Here is a 22,597-nt window from a genome sequence, read left to right as displayed (position 1 = left end):
GTTACGAGGATGAGTCTAAAAGAGATGGCTTCTGCTATCTGCAAGCTTATCATCTAAGCAGGAAGGAGGAAGTGAAATATGGACAAAAGTGACCATGTAGACAATGCCAAATGCTACAATGAGCATAAAACAGGGCAATGTGATAGGGTCTACCTAAGATATGGTGGTTAGGGAGTCATCTCCAAGGTGACATTCAAGCTGAGACCAGACTGGCCTCAGTCACACCAATATGGGGCTGGAGCAAATGCTCAGGTTCTGTGGCTGGGTGTGTATGTGTAACAGGAGATGAACGTTAGCAACTGTTTCCTTGGCATCTGCTGTGAGATCAGACCTTCCCAAGTGGTTTTGGAGAGGTAGTGGTTCTTTCTTCTCAAAGAACTTACTCCCATGAAATTCAAACATCTAGAGAACAGCTGTGCTAAAAGGTATGTTACCAACATCTAGGACCTGAGGAATTTGTAAAAGGACTTCCTGGAAGAGCTGGAATTTGATAGGAGCCTTAGGGAGATGGAGGGGGAGGATCCAGACCTGTGATACTAGGAGAAAGAATAAGGGCAAACATGTCACACCCACATGAGACCCAGAGACTCATCTGTCCCACCACTGCCACCTGTGGAGAATGCAGGGAGCATGTGGGCCCAGGAACTCAAGCATCACTCTTGAGACTCCCGGGAGCCATCAATGACGTCTGAGCAGTGAGCTGATCTTGTATGGGTCCCAGGGAAAGAGTGGTCAGAAAGACCCGTGAGGGGCTATCACCCAGCTGGAGGCCATTTAAGAAAAGTATAGGATAGAGAAACAAGGTGCTCTGCAAGCTGTGACTTGATAGGATCACCACTTTCAGCAGTCCTGAAAAGGAGGCCAGTGGAACCCAGTGAGGGTGCCCTGTTCCCCCTGAACTTAAAATGCTCTGGCTCCACCTCGCTCCAGTCATTTGTGTAGCCTGAGCTAGCACACAGCTACTTCTCAAGTTCATCTCTCCATTCCCTGCAGTGGCTGCAAAGATGTGATAAAGGTGAACTCCACAGAGGCCTTAGGAGTTGGAAAGGGTAAGGGATCATTCTCCCACTTGTCAGAAGAGGAAACTGAGACCCAAGAAGGGGAAAGGAGCACACAGATGGTCGGGAGACACTGGCTTGGCTCCACCAGGATTTCCCCAACACGTTCTTTAGAAGGGTGGAATACCAGAAAGTTCCCTCCCACCCTACCCCACTTCCTTTTATAACGATTATCTGTCTTGGAGATTCAAAATACATGTGCACATGTAACAGACTCAGTGGTTGGAGTCTACCCAATTTCACTTTGCTTTTCTTAATGTTTCTCAAACACCTTTGTTAACAGAATTCTTCCCCTTCCTCCCCTTTGAGGAGGTAGCATCCCTACAGAAGCAGAGGGCCACAAAACCCACATTGGGAAGTGCTTCCCTGGACTGAGTTACCTCTGGACACTCTTTGAGTAGGGGAGGGAACCCCAGCTTCTCTCTGCAGACTTGAGAAGCTTAACATTTTTCACAAAGAACCTGGCCTTTAAGGTGTTCTGACACCAAGCCCAAGTGTGACCTTGGGCAAGTCACTTCTCCTTTCCCCAAAGGGATAGTGCCTCTTACCTGACCCTGGTGCGTGAGTCAGAGATGCACCTGGGACAGCTAATGTGCAGTCCATTTTTATCCCCTACCATCAGGCTGACCGCTCTACATCAATGAACGGGCTCACGTGGTACACCGGGAGGGCCAGGTACAGCAGGAGGCAGAGGGTACCCTGTATGTGGAGGAGGCCTGGGCCAGGGATGCTGACGTCTAAACCTGCTGGGCCACCAACCTTCAGGGCACTGGTTTGGCCACCACCCATATCCACATGACTCGAGGTCCTGGTGTCTCCTCTACCCCTTCCTAGCTCCCTCCCTGGCCACAGGCATCTGGATGTGGAGCAATAGGCAGAATCAGGGGTAGGTACCTGTGGGAACCTCAGTGTTTCTGATGCCAAAGAGCGGCCCCGCAGTGCAGAAGGTGGCTTCTCATTCATTCCTCACACTCCCCCACCCCATCACTCTGTTTTCACTGCTTACTTCAACCTCAGCCTCACTCCAAGCCTTGGTCTATTTTGAAGGTCATCCTTTAATCCAGGCTTCACCCTAGCCCCAGGCCCCACATCCACAGTTAGGGCAAAGCGAGGGCCAGTGGGGCTTTGGTACTTGAGGAGGGTGCCCAGAACCATGAGTAGGCTACCCAGGCCCCAGGATTTATTCTTCAGAGATCCCTGCCACTGGCAGAAGTCCTCAGCGAAGACCCCCCTCCCCCCCTCCCAGAAAAACACAGAAGCCTTGTAAATAAGGTGCTGCATGTTCTTTTTAGTTTCCATACATTGTCTGTCCCAGAGTGAGGAGAAGTTGATCTCCTTCCCACATCCACTACAGGCTGCATGAGGGAAGCCTGGCTCCCCACAACTTGCTCCTTCTCCAGCCCCACCCCTCTCAATTACAACAATGCTTTCTAAAGCGCATTCTGCAGCCTGATGTGCCTGTGAGGTGAGAGGTGTGGGAGGGACAGAAGCTATGCTCAAAGAGGTTTGGGAGAGGCTGGATACTCAGCTCCCTTCTTGTAAGTTTGTCACACACATTGGCATATTAAAGGTTCCGAGAAGTCATGCAGGTCGCTGACCTGTTTAGGTGTCCCCAGATAACTTGGCCACCAATCGTGTCTACTCCTGGACATTAGTCCAATAAACTAGTGTATCTTAGATGTACTTTGCAAAAAGCTTCATGAAAAAGTACACGTGATTCCCTCCAGAGCTTTCCTCGAGGCTCCCGGGTGACCTGTCTGACCAAGGCTGGAAAATTGGCACAGCGCTCCCCTAGCCTCACCTCTTCCCCCATTTGGCTGGGGAAATGGAGAAACACAGTCACCTCTGAACTTCTAAACCTAGAAACAGAAGGAGACTGTACACAGGGGAATACAGAAGGCAGTCTGGGATAATGTCACTACAGAATGACTGATGAAAGATGCAGATTGACTGTTCTGATGCTGGCTTAGGGCCTGGGGCTGAAGCTGGGGACCTTGAGCAAGGCCCTTTGACTCCTGTGATCTGTTTGCCCTGTTGCCAATGAGAAATAGGAACCTGCTTCAAGGATCTTATGAGGACCGGCGGGGGGGGAGGGGCATGGAAAGTCTTTGATGCAAATGCTCTATGCAGAACAGGAGTTATAATTAGTCTCCAGTAGACCTGAAGCTTCCTGAGAAGGATCTGAAATCCACAGACTATCAGGACTGGTCGGCCTGCTGAGGTTACTCTAGCTACCCCTTGTCACTGATGGGGAAGCTGAGTGCCAGGTTGTAAAAGCCTGGGCCTGGGATCAGGGGCAGTGGGAGGAAGAGTTAAGGCAGAGAGCAGGAGTGAAAAAGAAACTAAGTGGGTGAGGGCCAGGGAGAGGAAGATTAAGTCAGGAAGATTAAGTTACAGATCTGATCTTCCAGAGCCTGAAGAGAAAAACAGAGCAAAGGATAAGACCTGGATGACAGATGAGATCTAGATTTGACTCTGGGAACTGCTCCATGCCTTGGTTTCCTCATCTGTGCAGGGATGAGGTTCCAGCTCTGACAGATGAATGGACTCAGAACCACCAAGCTGGCCGCTGTGCCCAGGTGGCACCAAGGGCCAGGAGCACTGAAGGGATGTGCCTTGCCTGGTAAAGGAAGAGGAGCTCTGGCTACTGCCCCTTAGTAGACCCAACTCTGGCCCAGGAACGGAGCCTCAGCTGGGGAGGCTGCCTGGCCCTGTCAGCCCCAAGGGCCTTCAGAGACCCCCACCCTGCCACTCACCTTTCCCACTCTGATTTGCCGTGTTTGTCCACACTCCTCCCCAACCCCTCCTCTGGCCTTCAGACAATCCTAGAATGGGACACTGCAGTGACAGAAGAGTCATTTGAGTAGTCCCCCCACCATTTTAGTGCAGGGGATAAACTGAGGCTGTGAGCAGGCCAGGGTGGAGTGGGAACACCTAGAGGAAGTTGACAAGTCAGCGAGTTGGCAGCAGAGCTGACAAGCTGGGACCCGGGGCTGTCTCCTTTATGTTAGATGGCCAACATGACACAGACTGCCCCTGGGAAAGCCTCGGAACTTCTCGGATTGGGACAGAGTGCCGGGGGAGGGAGGAAATGTCTCCTCTTGCTTATTCCCTAGGCCAACTCAAGGGAAGATGCTTCTCGGGGCCTCCAAAGCCCTGTGGGTGATTCCATGTAACCCAAGAACCCAGGGCTCACTGGGCACACACCCTGGCTCCCCATCTCGCTCCCACCCTCGTTCCTTCCTGGAAAAGAACTGAGAGGCTCCTGCTGTCTTCTCCAGAAAAACCTTGGAAGGAGCTGTGACTTCAGGCTTCGTGGTAGGCCCAGGCCTTGCACCCTATGTGGCGAGGAAGGAGACCTCAGTGGGAGTGACAGGGGCCAGGGGGAAGGCGGGCGAGGCATTGGCACCGAGGACCCGGTACAATAGCTCCTCCTTCTCCTGCTGGAGCTGTCGCCGCAGCTGCATCTCCTTCTCCAGGGCCTCACGCGTGAGAAGCAGGTCTTCTGAGAGCTGCCTGTGGATGTACATAGAGCCCAGGGTTGCCTACTGGGAGCAGGTACCACAGAGACCGACCCATTCCCCCAGGGAGCCTTCCTTAGATGGACCAGCAGCCTGCTGCAGGGTCTCCACCGCCCTCCTTGTTGGCCTGTATACAAGAGGCAATTCAATCTCTTGACCAAGGAGCGTGGGCCTCACAGACAGGCAGGTAGTTCTGAGCTGCTCCAAATCTCTGCTCCACCACTTAGCTATATAATCTTGAACAAGTTATTCATTCTTAAATTTCAGGCTCCTCATTTGTAAAACGGGAAGAAGAAGAAGAATAGGACCCAGCTTTTAGAGTAATTATGAGGATTAGATGAGAAAATATGTACAGTATTCAATAAATTATGTCTGACACATGATACTAGCTCTTATTTACTAAGTTCTAAGAACTGATTCATTCCACTTAGGCCTGGTGCACGATCAGTTTCCTGTTTCCTCTTCCCTATATTGGGCTTTCCCATGGAGTACACTCAGCCAGGACCGAGACAAACAGATACTCACCAAGGCATTGGGACTTTGGTTTCTGGGCAGAGCTGCCCCCTTGGGTTTCCTGACTCCCAGGGAAAGAGGAGCCACATTCCCTAAATAGGCCCCAGGCCCACCTGTCAGTCCATTCCTCAGGTCCGTCTAAGACTCTCCCAACTGGAAATTTTGGCACAAAGGGTAGGGATGGGAGGAAAGGAGGCAGGAAGACAGCTACCTTGACAGGACCGCCTGGTTGCGGCTTCGGACGTGGAGGTCCTCATTCTCCTGTTGCAGGGTCGTGATTTTTTCCTCCAATATCAGATTTTTCTCTTTCTGTAACACATCAGAATGAGCTCAGAAAGCTGCCAAACTCACACTGCACGATGTGTGCTGTCACCTCCCTCTTATCTGTGGTCACTGAAAGCACTGATTCATTCTAGACTATATGTTACATTTCATGGAGCAATAAGGTAACTTAGAAAAAAATAAAACTAAAAAATTAACAAAGGGCTGCTGACTTTTTGCCACAGGAGAATGTTAAAAAAAATTACAGGCCCTACCATCTCGTATCACCATGAGTTCATGGAAGAAAGAATATTTTTTGTTCTCCAAAAGTCAGAAGGATATGATCTATATAAATAAAATTAAGTTTGTCTGTTATGTGTTTCCACAAAAATGGGTGAACAAAATCTACAGGGAATGTTTGAGATGATCTGATTAAAATAAAGCTCTGTGGGTGATTCCATGTCATGTGACTCAAGCCCCCAGGGCTCACTGGGCACACACCCTGGCTCCCCATCTCACTCCCACCCTGTTTCCTTCCTGAGAAAAGAACTGATGGTGATATGAGATGGTAGTGCCTGTAAGATTTTTTTTTTTTTTTTTTAATTCTCCTGTGGCAAAATTAAAAGTCAGCAGCTTTTTGTTAATTCCTTAGTTTTATTTTTTAAATTATAAGTTGTACGGCACACAGGAGGCCAGGGAGACTTCTTCCAGAGCAACATAATCTCGGCTTAGATTCCACCCTAGGGTTTCTGAGGCTTCTGTCCTCCTGTGTTCTCAATGCTACCTGCCCTAGTGTCACCCAAGCTACAGCAACATCAGTAGCCTCAAAAGGCACAGGACTCAGATGATAAGGAGCCACTGCTTGACCCAGCCTGGCCACAGACCATGCTCAGTGGTCAGCACAGGTGGCAGGTCAAAGCTGGAGTGAACCAGGCTGGGACCTCCTTAAACCACCTCCCCTCTGCGCGCTTTACAAAGGAAACACCCAGAAAGCGGGAGCCTGAGGCTGCATCCCCCAGCCACTCCCAGCCACAGACCACTGTTTCCATGAGGATCAGCCGCTTGTCCAGCTCATGAATACGCTCATTCTTCATCTCAATGACAAAGTGTAAGCTCTCCAGCTCCTGCTCCCAGAACTGGCTGGGGCTCCCATAATCCTAGACAGGGAGAGAGTGACCTCATTAGGCCAGGAGGCTACCTCCCTCCTCCCCATTCCGCCAGAAACTCAGTTGGACTTTCACAAGTTACCCACCTTCCTCTCTCAGCCTATGTTAAGTGCTTAATATGCTTTATCTCTGTATCCGAATAACACCTTTTGAGACATGTACTAGCACCACAGATGAGGAGACTGTGGTTTGGATAGGTTGAGTCACTTGTGCTAAGTGGAAGGTTTGCTATGTGCACCTAGTTCTCTCTGAATGCAGAACGTGAGCACTTTACTATTCCAGATGCTGCTCTTTGGGCCTTAATTTTCCCATCAGTGAAATGGGAACTCTTTTATTTCCAGGCCCTTGTGTAGGTAAGAGTGTCAGGTCTGAGTCTTGTCCTTGAAGAGGGGCTGGTGTTTCCTGTTGCCCGGCCCTGACCTCCCGGGAGATTCAAGGAGGAAAAGCCCCCAGGGTGCTGCCACTTACCTGGATATGCTTCTTATAGTTTCGGCTCATAATGGATTCCTCCACCCTCTTCATTTTGGCCTGGAAAGCCTCCAGCTGTGAGGTCAGTCTGTCTATGGTCTCCTGGAGCAGGGAGTGGGATGGAGACAATCAAAGCCTGCCTCATAAAGGCTACAGGTGAACTTCGCCACATCCCAGAGGGAGAACAGTTTTGGGTTCTTCTATCTGTCTTTGGTCTACCCTACAAGACAATGCAAGATCAACATACTTCGACCACTGCTTGAGATCTACCAGCCCTTACAGTGAGAATTGCATGCTGGAAAGAGAAAGAAGAAGAGAAAAGAAAAGAGGAAAGAAGAGAAAAGAAAAGAGGAAAGAAAAGAAGAGTGGAAGGGAGGGGAGGGGGAGAGGGAGAGGGAAGGGGAGAAGGTGGGAAGAGGAGAAGGAGAGGGAGGGAGAGGGGAGGGGAAGGGGATGGGGGACTTGGAAAGGGAGGGGGAGGGAGAGGGAGAAGGAAAGGAGACAAAAGGAACACACCAACCCCACCTCTTGCTTTAATGCCTTTAATGGCTCCCCATACTGTAGGGGACAATGTCCTGGTATAAAAGATCATTGTTAGCCTGGCATTCAAAACCCATTCAAATGAGGCTCAATGAATTTTTTCAAGCTCACCCCTCACTGCTCCTTCTATACATCCTCTACTGCAGCCAAACATCACAATACTCCCCCAGCTTCAGGGTACATTCTTATCTCCAAACTGTTTCACTGCCAAGAACTTCCTCTACTTGAACCAACTGTGATCATTACCGTTAGGATAGAGCACAACTCCTTAAGATGGCTCGCCAGCTCCCACTCTGACCCTTGCTCACTTCCTTAGCCTTAGTCCCCTCTCCCACTGAAACTCATGCCCCATGCATCCTGGACATCTTTCAGTTCCTCAGGTATCCCAAATTTTCCCTTTTTTCTCCATGTCTTTGAACACATTGCTTTTTTTCTGCCTGGGGCACCGTTCCTATCCTTCTTTACCAAAGAATTGCAACCCATCCTTCAGACTCCAGCTTAGATCTCACTCCCTCTAGGAAATCTTTCTGTACAGCCACATTGAGTCAGATGCTTCCCTGCATCCTTCCACAGGTCTATGTGCATCCACCCATGAATCTATCACACTGTGGCACCTGGCCCATGCCTCTCCAAGATCTTCCTAATAGTCCCTGGAAAAATAGGCCCAACTCAATTTCAAACCCAGCCTTCTTGAGCTAAAAGCCTGGTTACCACATGTAGGGGCCTGGATACATAGAAGACAATCACCTCAGCCCCTCACTCCTAGGCACACGTAATCAGTTTTGGCTGCCTTGGGGCTCCATGCTGCTTTCCCACTGGTTCTTCCCTACCCTCACCCGAGATTGACATGACCCAGCCCCTCTCACCTGCTGGGCAGCACTGGCCTCCTGGAAAGAGTGGGTAAGTGCTTCTTTCTCCTGTTCATATGAGGCCCGGAGGACTGTAGGGAAAGGAGAACTCCATAAACTCAGACACCTCTCCCCAAAGCCTTCTGGCAGGCCCCTTGATGGTCAGAAAGGTCCAGATGATTACCTGGGGCCCATAGAGGCCAGGAGTCTGGGAATGGTCTTATTCATCCTTCTATCTCCTAGGCTTGCTTGGGGGCTGTGCCAGAAATGTACTAGGTATTCAATAAAACCTCATGGAAAATGAAATAAACTATAGCTTGGGAGGAAGCCCACCAGATTGCGGGTGCCATCCACATCTCACTAAGGCTAAGATCCAAAGATCTTGCAGCAAGCATGTTCATCTAAGACCACCTCAGGCCATGGAAAATGCAGAGGACAATGCTTTGTAAACTGGACTAGCCAAATCACAAAATCATTAAATCCTTAGTTGTCAAACTAAAGCACAAAACTGCGGTAGGTACATTAGATTTGTGGCTAGGAAATCCACTTGGTCCTGGCTCTGCCTTTCCAAAACTGAGAGACCTTGAGAAGATCACATCAGACATCTAAAAGTCCTGTTACCTCAGCTGTGAAATGGGATCAATAAACTGGGTTGGACTGTCTCAAAGGGGTCATTTGAGGATAACATGAGAAGGACGTGCAAGGGCGTTACAGACAGGGCAGTGCTGTACACAGCTGAAATTATCGTCATTCCCCAAATCAATACAGTTGTATGTATCATCCCACCTCCTTCATAAAGTTCCTTTTGGAAAATTCCAACCTTGTCTCAGCTGAAAAAAGACAATAGGCAGATGACAATCAACGGGCAGAATGGGAAACAGAACAGAGGAGACAGGAAAGTTTAATACAGCCAAAGAGCCAGGTATACGGCAGTGATGAAAAAAATAATGTTCAAGGCCGGGCGCGGTGGCTCATGCCTGTTATCCCAGCACTTTGGGAGACTGAGGTGGAAGGATTACTTGAGGTCAGGAGTTTGAGACCAGCCTGGCCAACATGGCAAAACTCTGTCTCTACTGAAAACACAAAAATTAGCCGGGTGTGGTGGCACAAATCTGTAGTTCCAGCTACTCAGGAGGCTGAGGCAGGAGAATGGCTTAAACTTGGGAGGCAAAAGTTGCAGTACGCTGAGATCATACCACTGCACTCCAGCCTGGGCAACAGAGACTCTGTCTCCAAAAAAAAAAAGAAAGAAAAAAATAATGTTCAGTAGTATAATGGTGGTAGAGTAGTAAAAAATTGATAAGAATAGTTATATAAAAATTATAGCCTTAACTTTTAAAAAATATTGGCCTAATTTGTTAATTTGCCTATCAAGACAGGTTCTGGTTTCAGGTAAGATGAAGGAAGCACACTTCATCCTGGTTTTCCTACTGAATTAGCTACAAAACCTGGACAGAATGAATTCTGCAGTTATTTGCAGACTGAAAAGTAAATGGTAGCAACAGACTGAGCAAGAAGACCAGAATTTGAAATACTACTGACCCGACAGATTTAAACAAACCCAGAATCTCATGTATTTAAAGATTTAAAATGTCTAGGATACAACCCCAAATTTCTCAGCATACAATACAAAATTACTCAGCCTAAAAAGAAGCAGAAAAAAAAACTCCCTTGAGAAAAGATATTAAACAGATGCCTACACTGAGATCCTATAGATGTAGGAATTATTAACAGAATTTTTATGGTAACCAGTAGAAAAAGACTCCAAGAAGTATGGGTGTTCTGCCACTGATGGCAAGAAGGAAAAAGAGAAAAGGAAAGTAAGAGTGAACATACTTTTAGCAATTATAGAAAAATAGAAAGTCTTAGGAAATAAATAGAGTTTTTTTTTTTTTTTTTGAGACGGAGTCTCGCTCTGTCACCCAGGCTGGAGTGCTGTGGCCAGATCTCAGCTCACTGCAAGCTCCGCCTCCCGGGTTCATGCCATTCTCCTGCCTCAGCCTCCCGGGTAGCTGGGACTACAGGCGCCCGCCACCTTGCCCGGCTAGTTTTTTGTATTTTTTAGTAGAGACGGGGTTTCACCGTGTTAGCCAGGATGGTCTCGATCTCCTGACCTCGTGATCCGCCCGTCTCGGCCTCCCAAAGTGCTGGGATTACAGGCTTGAGCCACCGCGCCCGGCCAATAGAGTTATTAAGAAAGAACCAAAAGGAAATTTTAGAACTAAAAAGTACAATAAGTGAAATAAAAACTCGCTAGGTGGAATCAATGGCAGAATGGAGATGAGATAAGAAAGAGCCAGTGAACTTCACAATAGATCAATAGAAATTATCCGATCTGGACAGCAGAGAGGAAAAAAAGATTAGAAAAAAAAAAAAAATGAACAGAGCTTCAGAGACCTGTAAGATAATGCCCAAATATCTAACATTTCTATCATCACAGTCAAAGAATCGGAGGAAAAAGGGTGCAGTCCAAAAAAAAAAAATTGAAGAAAGAATGAATATTCCACAAATTTTCCAAAACATAAACCTACAGATTAAAGATCACTGAACTCCAAAGTAAGCCCAATTCTAGGCCGGGCGTGGTGGCCTACACCTGTAATCCCAGCACTCTGGGAGGCCAAGATGGGTGGATCATCTGAGGTCAGGAGTTCTAGACCAGACTGGCTAACATGGTGAAACCTGGTCTCTACTAAAAATACAAAAATTAGCTGGGCCTGGTGGTGGGTGCCTGCAATCCTAGTTACTTGGGCGGCTGAGGCAGGAGAATCGCTTGAACCGAGGAGGTGGAGTTTGCAGTGAGCCCAGCTCATGCCACTGCACTCCAGCCTGGGTGACTGAGCGAGACTCTGTCTCAAAAAAAAAAAAAAAAAAAAAAAAAAACAACTCGAAGTAGATTGTTAAGTATATCGTAATTCTTAGAGCAACCACTAAAAAAACAATACAGAGATACAGTAAGACAATAAATAAGTTAAAATGGAATACTAAAAAATGTTGAAATACTCTGAAAGAAAGCAGGAAAGGGAAAACAGATAAAGATCAGTGAGAACAAACAGAAAACACATCCTAAAATGGTAGACCTCAACCCAACATTATGAACATCAGCATTATCAATAACAACAGTAAATTAAATGGCTTAAACATACCAAATAAAAGACAGAGGATGTCAGAATGGGTTTTTAAAAACCCACCTCATGGTATCATTCACACCCCAAACCTCAGTATCACGTACTATACCCATGTAACAAACCTGCATGTGTGCCCTGAATCTAAAATTAAAGTCAGAAAAAAAAAAAAAAAAAAAAAAAAACCACCCACCAACTATGTACTATTTACAAGAAACTCAGTTTAAATATATGTTATAGGTAGGTAATAAGTTCAAGGGTGGAAAAAGAAATACTAATCAAAAGAAAGTCATAGTAGCTATATTATTTTCAGATAAAGAACTGAAAGAAGAAATAGACAAATATGCATTATAATTGGAGACTTCAACACTCCTCAGCATTCCACATAAAACAGTGAGAAAATTAGCAAGAATACAGAAGTCAATACTACCATCAACCAAACTTTATCTAATTGATTTATTTCTAAAATACTCAACCCAACAATAGCAGAAAACACATTCCTTTCAAGTATACATGAAACAAGATAGACCATACCCTGAGTCATAAAACAAACCTTAACAAACTATAAAAGCAGCAAAATACAAACTATGTTCTTTGACTATAATGCAATCAAACTGGAAATCAAATAATAGAAAGAGAACCAGAAAATCTCCCAACACTTGGGAATACAATTCACATATTCAATGCCAGAGAGGAAGTCTCAAGGAAAATAAGATTGAAAATATTTTGAACTCAACAAAATGAAAATAAAAACATCGATTTGTGGGATTCAGGTAAAGCAGAGTTTAGGCAAAAATTTATAGTTTTAACTGTTTATATTAGAAAAGGAGAAAGGTCTCAAATCAATATTCTAAGCTGAAGAAATCAGGAAAAGGGATCCGGCCCAGTGACTCACACCTGTAATCCCATCACTTTGAGAGGCTGAGTCAGGAGGACTGCTAAGGCTGGGAATTTGAGACCAGCCTGGTTAACACAGAGAGACCCGCCTCTGTTAAAAATTTAAAAATTAGCTGGCTAGGTGTGGTGGGGTATCTATATTCTCCACCACTCAGGAGGCTGAGGCGGGAAGACTGCTTGAGTCCAGGAGTTTGAGGCTGCACTGAGCAATGATCATGACACTCTACTCCAGCCTGGGAGACAGAGCAAAACCCTGTCTCAGGAAAAAAAAAAAAAAAGAATGAAAAGAAAGAAAGAAAAAAAGAAGAGCTAACCAAACATAAAGCAAGCACACAGAAGGAAGGAAATAAAAATGACAGAAACCAGTGAGATGGAAAATGATAAAATAAGGGGGGTGGGGCAGGGAAATCAATGAAACCAAAAGCTCGTTCTTGAAATAATTAATAAAATGGATAACCTCAAGCAAGACTGACAAAGAAAAAAGAGAACACACTTATGACCAATATCAGGAATGAAATATCACTACAGACACAGCAGATATATGAAATGATATTAAAGAAATATGCTGAACAATCCTATGCACCTAGATTCAACAGCTTAGATGAATGTACCAATTCTTAAAAAAAAAAAAAAATGACCAAAACTCACCCAAGGTGAAGTACATAACCTGAAATTCCTATAACTATTAAAAAGAAATTGAATTTGTGGTTAAACACTTTGAAAGAAATGTCCAAGCACAGATTATTTCATTGAGAAATTCTATTAAACATTTAAAAATCATAGAACACCCATTCCATATAATCTCTCCCAGAAAGAGAAGATGAGAGGGCATTACTACATGGCGCAAGCTTTATCGTGATACTAAAACCAGATAGTGTAAGAAAACTACAGGCCAACATTCCTCATGAACATAGACACAAACATCCTCAGTAAAACATTAGCAAATCAAATTCATCAATACATAAAAAGAGTAATATAACACAACCAAGTGGAGCTTATGCCAGGAATGCAAGGCTAGTTCAATGCAGGCAGCCTTCTGTATTTGCAGGTTTCTCATCCTCAGATTCAACCAAGTGTAGATAAAAAAAATTTGAAAAAATAAAAGTAAAAAATGCCAAATAACAATAAAAGATAATACAAATAAAAATACAGTCTAACAACTATTCACCTTACTTTTACATTGTATTAGGTATTATAAGGAATCTAGAGATGCTTTAAAATGTATGGAAGGATGTACACAGGTTATATGCAAATAATACACCATTTTATATAAGGGGCTGGAGCATTTGCAGATTTTGGTATCCAAAGTGGGTCCTAGAATCAATTCTCCATGGATACCTAGGGATAACTATATTTGAAAACTCAAACCAATGTGATCCACTATATTAATCATCTAAAGAAAAACCAGGCCAGGTGTGGTGGCTCACACCTGCAATCCCAGCACTTTGGGAGGGTAAGGCCAGTGGTTCATTTGCGCCCAGGAGTTAGAGACCAGGCTGGGCAACATGGCAAAAATCCACTTCTATCAAAAAAAAAAAAAAAAAAAAAATTAGCTAGGCATGGTGATGTGCACTATAGTCCCAACTACTTGGGAGGCTGTGGTGGGAGGATCACCTGAGCCCTGGAGGTCAAGGCTGCAGTGAACCAAGATAGCACCACTGCACTCTAGCCTGGGCATCAGAGTGACATCCTGTTGGAAAGAAAAGAAAAGAAAAAAAAAAAAAAAAAGAAGACAGGAGAGGAGAGGGAAAGAAAGAGGAAGAAAGAAGAAAGAGAGAGAGAAAGAAAGAAAGACCACATGATTATATGGATCTTAGATCTAAATATAAAACCATAAGTCTTTGGAAGAAAACATTGAAGAAAATCTTTGTTACTTGGGGTTTAGCAAAGAGTTCATAGACATGACATAAGGAGTATAATCAAATAAAAAAAATAAATTGGACTTTATCAAAATTAAAAGCTTGACTTTGTGAAAGACATTATTAAGAGAGTGAAAAAATAACCCCACTGGCTAGGAGAAAGTATTTGCAAATACAAAGAACTCTTGTCCAAAATATATAAAGATCTCTCAAAATTCTACAGTAAAGACAAGCAAGTTAATTTAAATGGGAAAAACACCTGGACACACATTTGATCAAAAAGGATATGTAGACAGCAAATAAACACATGAGTCATTACTGAAATGTAAATTAAACCTATCATGAAGATTACTGCACATTTATTAGAACAGCTAAAATAAAAAACCAGTGACAACAAGTATTGGCATGCAGTAGGAACAGTATAACTCATATATCACAGATGGTAATACAAAATAGTGGTCACTCTGGAAGACAGTTTGGCTGTTTCTCATAAAGCTAAACATACATTTATCATATGACCTATCCCACTCCTGCGTATTCACCCAAGATAAATGAAAACCTATGTCCACACAAAGCCTGCACAAGAATGTTAGAACAGCTATATTCATAATTGCCTCAAATGTCCTGCAACAGTGAATGAGTAAACAATGGAATATAACTCCACAACGAAAAAGTATGAATTACTGAGATATGCAACAATTGGAATGAAAGTCAAAGGCATTGTGATGAGTGAAGGAAGCCAATATAAAAAAATCATATCGGATTATTTCATTTATGTAATAGCCTAGAAAAGACAACGCTACAGAGATGGAGAACAGATCAATAATTACCAGGGGTTCGGGTGGGAGGAGGATGTGAATGCAAAGGTAGTTTGAGACAGCTTTCTGGTGGTGATAAAACTGTTTTGTATCCTGATTGTGGCGATGGTTACAAGAATCTACACATGTGGCTGGGCGCAATGGCTCACGCCTGTAATCCTAGCACTTTGGGAGGCCGAGGCGGGTGGATCACGAGGTCAGGAGTTGAAGACCAGCCTGGCCAAGATGGTGAAACACTGTCTCTACTAAAAATACAAAAATTAGCTGGGCATAGTGGCACGTGCCTGTAATCCCAGCTACTTGGGAGGCTGAGGCAAAGAATTGCTTGAACCCAGGAAGCGGAGGTTGCAGCAAGCCGAGATCGCACTACTGCACTCCAGCCTGGGCGACAGAGCGAGCCTCTGTCTCAAAAAAAAAAAAGGAATCGATACATGCATTAGAACTTATAAAAATGCACACCCCCTCAAAAACAGTCAATTTTACTATGTGATAATTAAAAAAAGACAACAAAGGGTCCTCGAATGTGGAAGACTACCACTAGTCTCTTACCTGTGTACCTCTCCCCATACGTATAAAAATCTCATATATTTCCACCATGCTATGTTTTCATTCATTCATTATAGACTTATGTAGCACGTAATATGTGCCAAACAATTTAAAAATAACTATAGAAGAATTATGACTGATGGGAAGAATTCAAGACAGGCAGTCTCTTCTCCCCTGGGTTTTACAGTAGGAAATTCTTCTTATAACACTAAAAATAATATCAAAGCAATGCTTGGAGAATAAAGTTGTTTTCCCACAAAGTCTTGTGAGGTACGGAAGGTAGATTTTAGAGAGAGAGAAACTGCACCGAGATTCAAGGGTGATAGCCCCAGTTCAACAGGGTATGGTATTATTAAAACGCAATTCTTTGGCTGGGCGAGGTGGCTCACCCTGTAATCCTAGCACCTTAGGAGGCCGAGGCAGGCGGATTATGAGGTCAGGAGTTCGGGACCAGCCTGGCCAACATGGTGAAACCCTGTCTTAACTAAAAATACAAAAATTAGCCAGGCGTGGTTGCGGGCGCCTGTAATCCCAGCTACTCGGGAGGCTGAGGCAGAAGAATCACTTGAACCTGGGAGGCGGAGATTGCTGTGAACCGAGATCACGCCACTGCACTCCAGCCTGGGCGACAGAGCGAGACTCCATCTCAAAATAAAAACAAAAACAACAACAAAAACAAACACACACACACACACACACACACACACACACACACACACAAACAACGCTTCAATTTCCAGGCAAGGACTTTAATTCCATTTTGCAATGTTTGCAATAATGTGTGCTAATGTTGCAATATGTTTCAAGATTCTTAAAATCATTCAGACCTCTGTTCTAGTTATTCCATTTGGGTAAATCAAAGCACACAATGTGAAATATGGGCAACATTATGCAAAAGCTGTTTTGAGATCTAGAGGTCTAGACTCACAAGAAATAAGGAAAGCCATGTACTTTATGGTCTTGCCTTTATAAAAATTGTAGTAGCATAATTGCTTGGAAACATATTTGATACAATGTTAAATGAAAAGAATAGGATATAAACTTTTATGTATAAAATAATCACAACCTTTTTTTTTGGTTTTGTTTTGTTTTGTTTTTTAGATGGAGTCTTGCTCTGTCTCCCAGGCTGGAGTACAGTGGTGAGATCTTGGCTCACTGCAACCTCTGCCTCCCAGGTTCAAGCAATTCTGCCTCAGTGTCCTCAGTATCCAGAGTAGCTGGGATTGCAGGTGCACACCACCACAGCAGGCTAATTTTTTTTTTTTTTTTTTTTTTAGTAGAGACAGGGTTTCATCATGTTGGCCAGGCTGATCTCAAACTCATGACCTTGTGATCCGCCCGCCTCAGTCTCCCAAAGTGCTGACACTACAGGCATGAGCCACCACACCCAGCCATAGCCATGTTTTAAGTAGATAAATAATTCTGAGGAAAGGTCATGCGAATACTGATGATGAAAGGAAAAATCAGTAGAGCATTTTCAAGGTCAATTTCAATAACATCAGTAACATACATGACCTTCTCCAAAGAAGATACACAAGTCACCAAGAAGCACATGAAAAGATGTTCAACAGAATTAGGCATTAGGGAAACGCACATCACAACCACAATGCCATACCACTTTACTTGCACTAGGATAGCAACAAGTGTTGCAGAAAATAACAAGTGTTGACAAGGATGTGCCACCATTGGAACTCTGATTTTACAAAATGGGGTTCATTATGTAAGTATCATTGCTGTTATAAACAATGACAAAAATCTTGAAATTACCTAAATGCCTAACAAAGGGACTCAGTTAAATGAACAAGGGGTACACACTGGAATGCTATGTAGTTACTAAAACTCTTAGTATAGAAGAGCTTAATGAGAGGACGCTAATGCAACACAAAGTGAAAAAAATAATTTACCTCCCCTCGCCAAAGTGTGTGTGTATAGATGTATATTCTATGTATATACACAGAAAAAGAAATGGAAAGAATCTATATCAAAGGGGTAACAGTGGTTAACTCTGGGTGGAATTATGATTTAAATTTTCTCAATAATAAAATCAGTGCTAAAAGTTATTGCTAAGTATCTCGCACTGTTCTAAATTCTATCTCTGTCTATCTATCATTAAATTGTTTAATTCTTACAAAGAACCTATTGGGGAGGTAAAGTAACTTCTTCAAGGTTACAGAGCTGGTAAGCAGTGGAGCTGAAGGTTAGACCCAGGGACTGGAGCTCTAGAAAATAAGATCTATCTATCTATCTATCTATCTATCTATCTATCTATCTATCTACCTACCTACCTACCTACCTACCTATCAATCAATCAATCAATCAATCATCTATTTATTTTTCATAGTGACAGCATGTTGCTATGTAGCTATGTTGCCCAGGTTGGCCTTGAACTCCTGGGCTCAAGCAATCTATCCACCTTGGACTCTGAAAGTGCTGGGAACACAGGTGTGAGCCACCATGTCCAGCCAAGAATGAGATCTTAACCACTGTGCTCTAAGATCTTTTTGTCTAATCTATAGTTTCCAAATTTTCTATGATGATCACATTTGGTGATATAAGAGGAAAGAAAGTTATTTTTCAAAATAATCAATCTAACAATAAATAAGAGCTACCATCACTGTGAGGATGAAATATGTGTATTTAAAAATTCTTCTATTTGTCTGAGTTTTCTAAATTTCCCTTAATAAATATGCATTGCTTTTTAAGTGGAAAGAAAAAACATTTCTCAAATAAGGAAAAAGAAAGCTTGATGCCAGCCTCTTAAAGCCACGCCCCAAAGGAAAAGTCTATCATCCCTCTAGGGCCAAGGATCCTGTTGATTTGAGTCAATTGCTTGTGGACCAGACAGAGAGGGAGGGACCAGTGGGAGTGCCCAGGTGAACTCGTCAGGTGGGGCCAGAAGGAAGCGCCTCCCACACCTTGGCCAGTGAAACATCTCTACCCTTACCTTGCAGGGACTCTTCATTCTTTCCTTCCAGGACCCTTTGCTGCTCATCCAGTCTGTCTCGAAGTTCTAGCTCCCTTTCCTTCTCCACCTGGGGGCAGAGAGTCCCGGGCAGGACTGAAGTTGAGCAGGATCAGCACAGCATCTCTTATCTACTCACCTGGGCCTGTGTGGAACTTGGTGACCGGAGTCCTAACCCTTCCTCTGAGGGACGGGGATGCCATGCCCAGAGAGGACACGAGACTTCCAAGACACAGCAGGCATGGCAGAATTTGCCTTCTTTAGGGTTTAGCAGGGGGTTCCCATAGAATGATGTACATGAAAAAGGATTTAGGAGTTTTTTTTTTCTTTTTTTTTTTTTGAGACGGAGTCTCACTCTGTTGCCCAGACTGGAGTGCAGTGGCATGATCTCGGCTCACTGCAAGCTCTGCCTCCCGGGTTCACGCCATTCTCCCGCTTCAGCCTCCCGAGTAGCTGGGACTACAGGCACCCGCTATCACGCCCAGCTAATTTTTTATATTTTTAGTAGAGACGGGGTTTCACCGTGTTAACCACGATGGTCTCAATCTCCTGACCTCCTGATCCACCCGCCTCGGCCTCCCAAAGTGCTGGGATTACAGGTGTGAGCCACTGCGCCCAGCCGGATTTAGGAGTATTCTAATCCTGATGCTTACTCAAGGCAGGAAGCCTCCTATGGTGTTTCTCTGCTCACATAAGGCTTACTGTTGCAAGTGACCTCCAACTTCTACCATCAGGTCCCAGATTTTCCCTCTGGGGTCACACAGAGCCAGGCTGTTCCCTCAACCCAGGCAGCCCCTCAGAGATCTGAGCACAGTGGCCCGTGTTCCCAACATTTCTCTTCTCCAGGCTGAACCCTGCCAGCCATTCTCACTGTCCTGCACTTGAGACGTTTTCCAGTCCCTTTGCCACCTGGAAGGTCCAGCTGATGGGGCATGTCCAGAGGCAAGGCATGACTTAAAGGGGTTCTAGCCCCGGCATACCACTGAGTTCCTGTGTAATGAGCTCCCTCCCCTGTATAATGAAGGGACTCAACTTGACAATTCCTAGGGCCCTTACAAGTCTCAAGGTTAAGGATTCAACAGGTAATGGTCAGGGCCAAATGACATCACCATGGTAACTCTACCAAAATACTAAAGACTGGCAGATGCATACAGTTAACCTACCTTTCTTAAAAGGTGTGTTTCTGAAAAATGCGTCTAAGCTAAGACCATTTTAATGTGTGTGGGGGCACTCCCTGCAGTCTTCCACCCAGCGAACACCTGAGGGCAGGGTCTGGACCCGATTTCTCCCTGTACCCCTGGCAGTGCCGAGGCCGCACCCTCCCTGCACACAGTAATCTCCCCCAGCAAGTCGACTGAGTGGATAAAATCTAGCAGAAAATCTTTAGTAATAAATAACTATGCAATTTAATAGAGTGGTTAGTTTATAACTACAGAGCCTTTTTTTTTTTTTTTTTTTTTTTTGAAATGGATTCTTGCTCTGCCACCCAGGCTAGGGTGCAGTGGTGTGATCTCAGCTCACTGCAACCTCTGCCTCCCGGGTTCAAGTGATTCTCCTGCCTCAGGCTCCCAAGTAGCTGGGATTACAGGCATGCGCCACCACGCCTGGCTAATGTTTGTATTTTTGTGGAGACGGTGGTCTCGCCATGTTGCCCAGGCTGGTCTCGAACTCCTGACCTCAGGTGATCTGCCTGCCTCGGCCTCCCAAAGTGCTGGGATTATAGGCATGCCTGGCCCAGATCTATTTTGAAGAAGTGACTTTAAATGTCAGGATTTTGAATATTTACCTGAATATATTTCATATTTATAATTTAAACTAAAGAAAATTTAGAGAAAACTTGTGTACACCACCAAATCTCTCCTGCTGCTCTACCCACTCCCTCCGGTAAAGGAAGAAATGGAGGCAAAGAGAGGCGAAGGATGAGTGACTAAGTTAGAATGAGGAAAAGGAAATCCTGGACTGCAGGTTACATTTAGTCATCCCATGGCTTAGTGTCCTTCAATCTAGAATTGTTCCCCCGCCTTACCTCATGTCTCATGGCCTTGACATTTGACTAATATAGGCGGGAAATTCTGTAGAATGTCCCTCAATTTTCATTTCTGGGTAATTTTAAAGCCTCAGTATCATCCTTTTAGAGAAGCCTTCTCTGATCCCACAGCCTTGGTTAAGGATTCTATTGTGTCCTTTCATGGCACTGTAAACTTTTCATAGCACTTATAATTGCAATAAGTAGTTCTGTGTAATTGTGTTTAGCGTCTGATGTCCTGTCTCAGTCACCATAGGCTAAATCATGCAGCCATAACAAACAATGGCAAAGTCCCAGTGGCTTAAGACAAAAGGTTTATTTTGCCCTCACTACCTACCCATTTTGTGTGGCAGGGAGCTCTGCTGCCCAGGGATTATCCAGGGATAATCATCCAGAGATGAGGCTGATGGAGCAGCCATTCCAACAGTCCTGTCACTTAGCTAGACAGAAAGACCTTGAGGGTCTTGAACTGGCAACTAAATACTTGCCCTAGAAGTGACACTGGTTCTTCTTTGTACAACACATCAGCCAGAAAGAGTTCCGTGGTCCCACCCAACCATGAGGTGGGCCCAGAAAGGCAATTAATCTAGCACCATCAACAGCTTTTACTCTTCCCAAATAAACTCTTGGCTTCATGAAAGCAGCTGCCAGCTCTGCTTGTTTTAACCAATGTGCCCAGCACATAGTGCCCTGATAAAAATATGTGTTCAACAGATAAAGGACTCCATTCTTGGCAAAATGAGTAAGGGACTCTTAGAACAGCAACAAAAACCTAAGGTAGGCACTCACTCTGGGATTCACCAAGGTTAGCTGAGCAGGAGAAAGACAGGGGATGGGGGCACCTGGACTTACCTGTTGTGCCCATTTCTTCTTTTCCTCCTCATGTTGCTGGAGAATTCTGGTTATATCCTTCTGGTGCCGCTCAGCCTCCTCTGATGCACAGAGCTGGACAGTTATAGCTAGAGATGAAAAAGCAAAAAAAAAAAAAAATCTCACAGAGTGGAAGTACAGTCAGAGCTGGCAGAGAGAGTGTGGGAAATGGGGCTAAGGAATGAGAACTCTGGTCTCTGCCTCAAGAATGATCTCAGGTGGGACCAGTCTCCAGAAACAGCACCTCAAGTCTCTTTGGATTTGGAGATCCTCTTTCAAGAAATAAGCCAATGGTCTCATTTTGTCCCCGGTCTCCATGTTCTATCCCATTTTTAAAAAAATCAGTTGCTGGCCAGATATGATGGCTCACACCTGTAGTCCCAGCACTTTGGGAGGCTGAGGTGGGAGGATCACTTGAGACCAAGAGTTGGAGACTAGACTGGGCAATATAGTGAGACCCTGTCTCTTTAAAAAAAAAAAAAAAAAAGGCTGGGCATGATGTCATGCACCTGCAGTCCCCGCTGCTAGGGAGACCAAAGCAGGAGGATGGCTTGAGCACAGGAGTTCGAGGCTGCAGTAAGCTATGACTGTACCACTGCACTCCAGTCTGGGCAAGAGAGCAAGACCCTGTCTCTAAAACAATAATAATAATAATTTAAAAATTAGTTGTTGATGCTTAACAACTGGGGAGTTTTTACTTAATAATTCTGATTTCCAATTTTTCTTGAAGAATCCAAAGAAGAACTGGCAATGTATGCCTTCATGTCAACCATGGGCTGGAGTCAGAAGCAGCTGCCTCCTCTTTGGCTGGCCAAGATGTGGCTCTGCAGCTAGCTACAGTCTTTACCTCCTGCTATTATTAAAAATGTATACAAAGGGCCACATGTCATTTGCTTTACCTGCTGGGGCCCATGAGCATCTGAGCGTGTGGCCCCTCACCTTTATCATCTCCTCAGCTGGTAGTAGAGGGTGCTACTTGAGAGCAGGAAGCAAACACAACCAGGAAGTCTAGCCTCTGCTTAAGGAAACTCCAAAACAGGCTCCGCCAATGCCACACCACCAAGTCTATCAGATGCTAGGTATGACCTAAATTGGTGGTCATCCTCTCTGTGCCTCAGTTAC

At 44.6% G+C, this 22,597-nt stretch overlaps 1 protein-coding gene across 2 annotated transcripts in view; it reads right to left on the bottom strand.

The window, feature by feature from the left end:
- Positions 1-2,322: 2,322 nt before the first annotated feature.
- The window catches only part of CCDC69 (coiled-coil domain containing 69), a 41,785-nt gene continuing 21,510 nt past the window's right edge, over positions 2,323-22,597 (bottom strand). For both annotated transcript variants that reach the window (XM_010373680.2, XM_030926860.1), the window contains exons 3-9: positions 21,458-21,564; positions 18,562-18,649; positions 8,394-8,467; positions 6,988-7,089; positions 6,391-6,510; positions 5,304-5,401; positions 2,323-4,574 (exon numbers count right to left, since the gene is read on the bottom strand). In XM_010373680.2, the coding sequence (XP_010371982.1) occupies positions 4,397-4,574; positions 5,304-5,401; positions 6,391-6,510; positions 6,988-7,089; positions 8,394-8,467; positions 18,562-18,649; positions 21,458-21,564 (767 nt within the window). In that variant the 3' untranslated portion in view covers positions 2,323-4,396. The remainder of the gene's footprint in view (positions 4,575-5,303; positions 5,402-6,390; positions 6,511-6,987; positions 7,090-8,393; positions 8,468-18,561; positions 18,650-21,457; positions 21,565-22,597) is intronic.

The sequence above is a fragment of the Rhinopithecus roxellana genome, chromosome 3 (assembly GCF_007565055.1).
Source record: "Rhinopithecus roxellana isolate Shanxi Qingling chromosome 3, ASM756505v1, whole genome shotgun sequence".
NCBI lineage: Eukaryota > Metazoa > Chordata > Mammalia > Primates > Cercopithecidae > Rhinopithecus > Rhinopithecus roxellana.
This window is presented reverse-complemented; position numbering and strand designations above follow the sequence as displayed.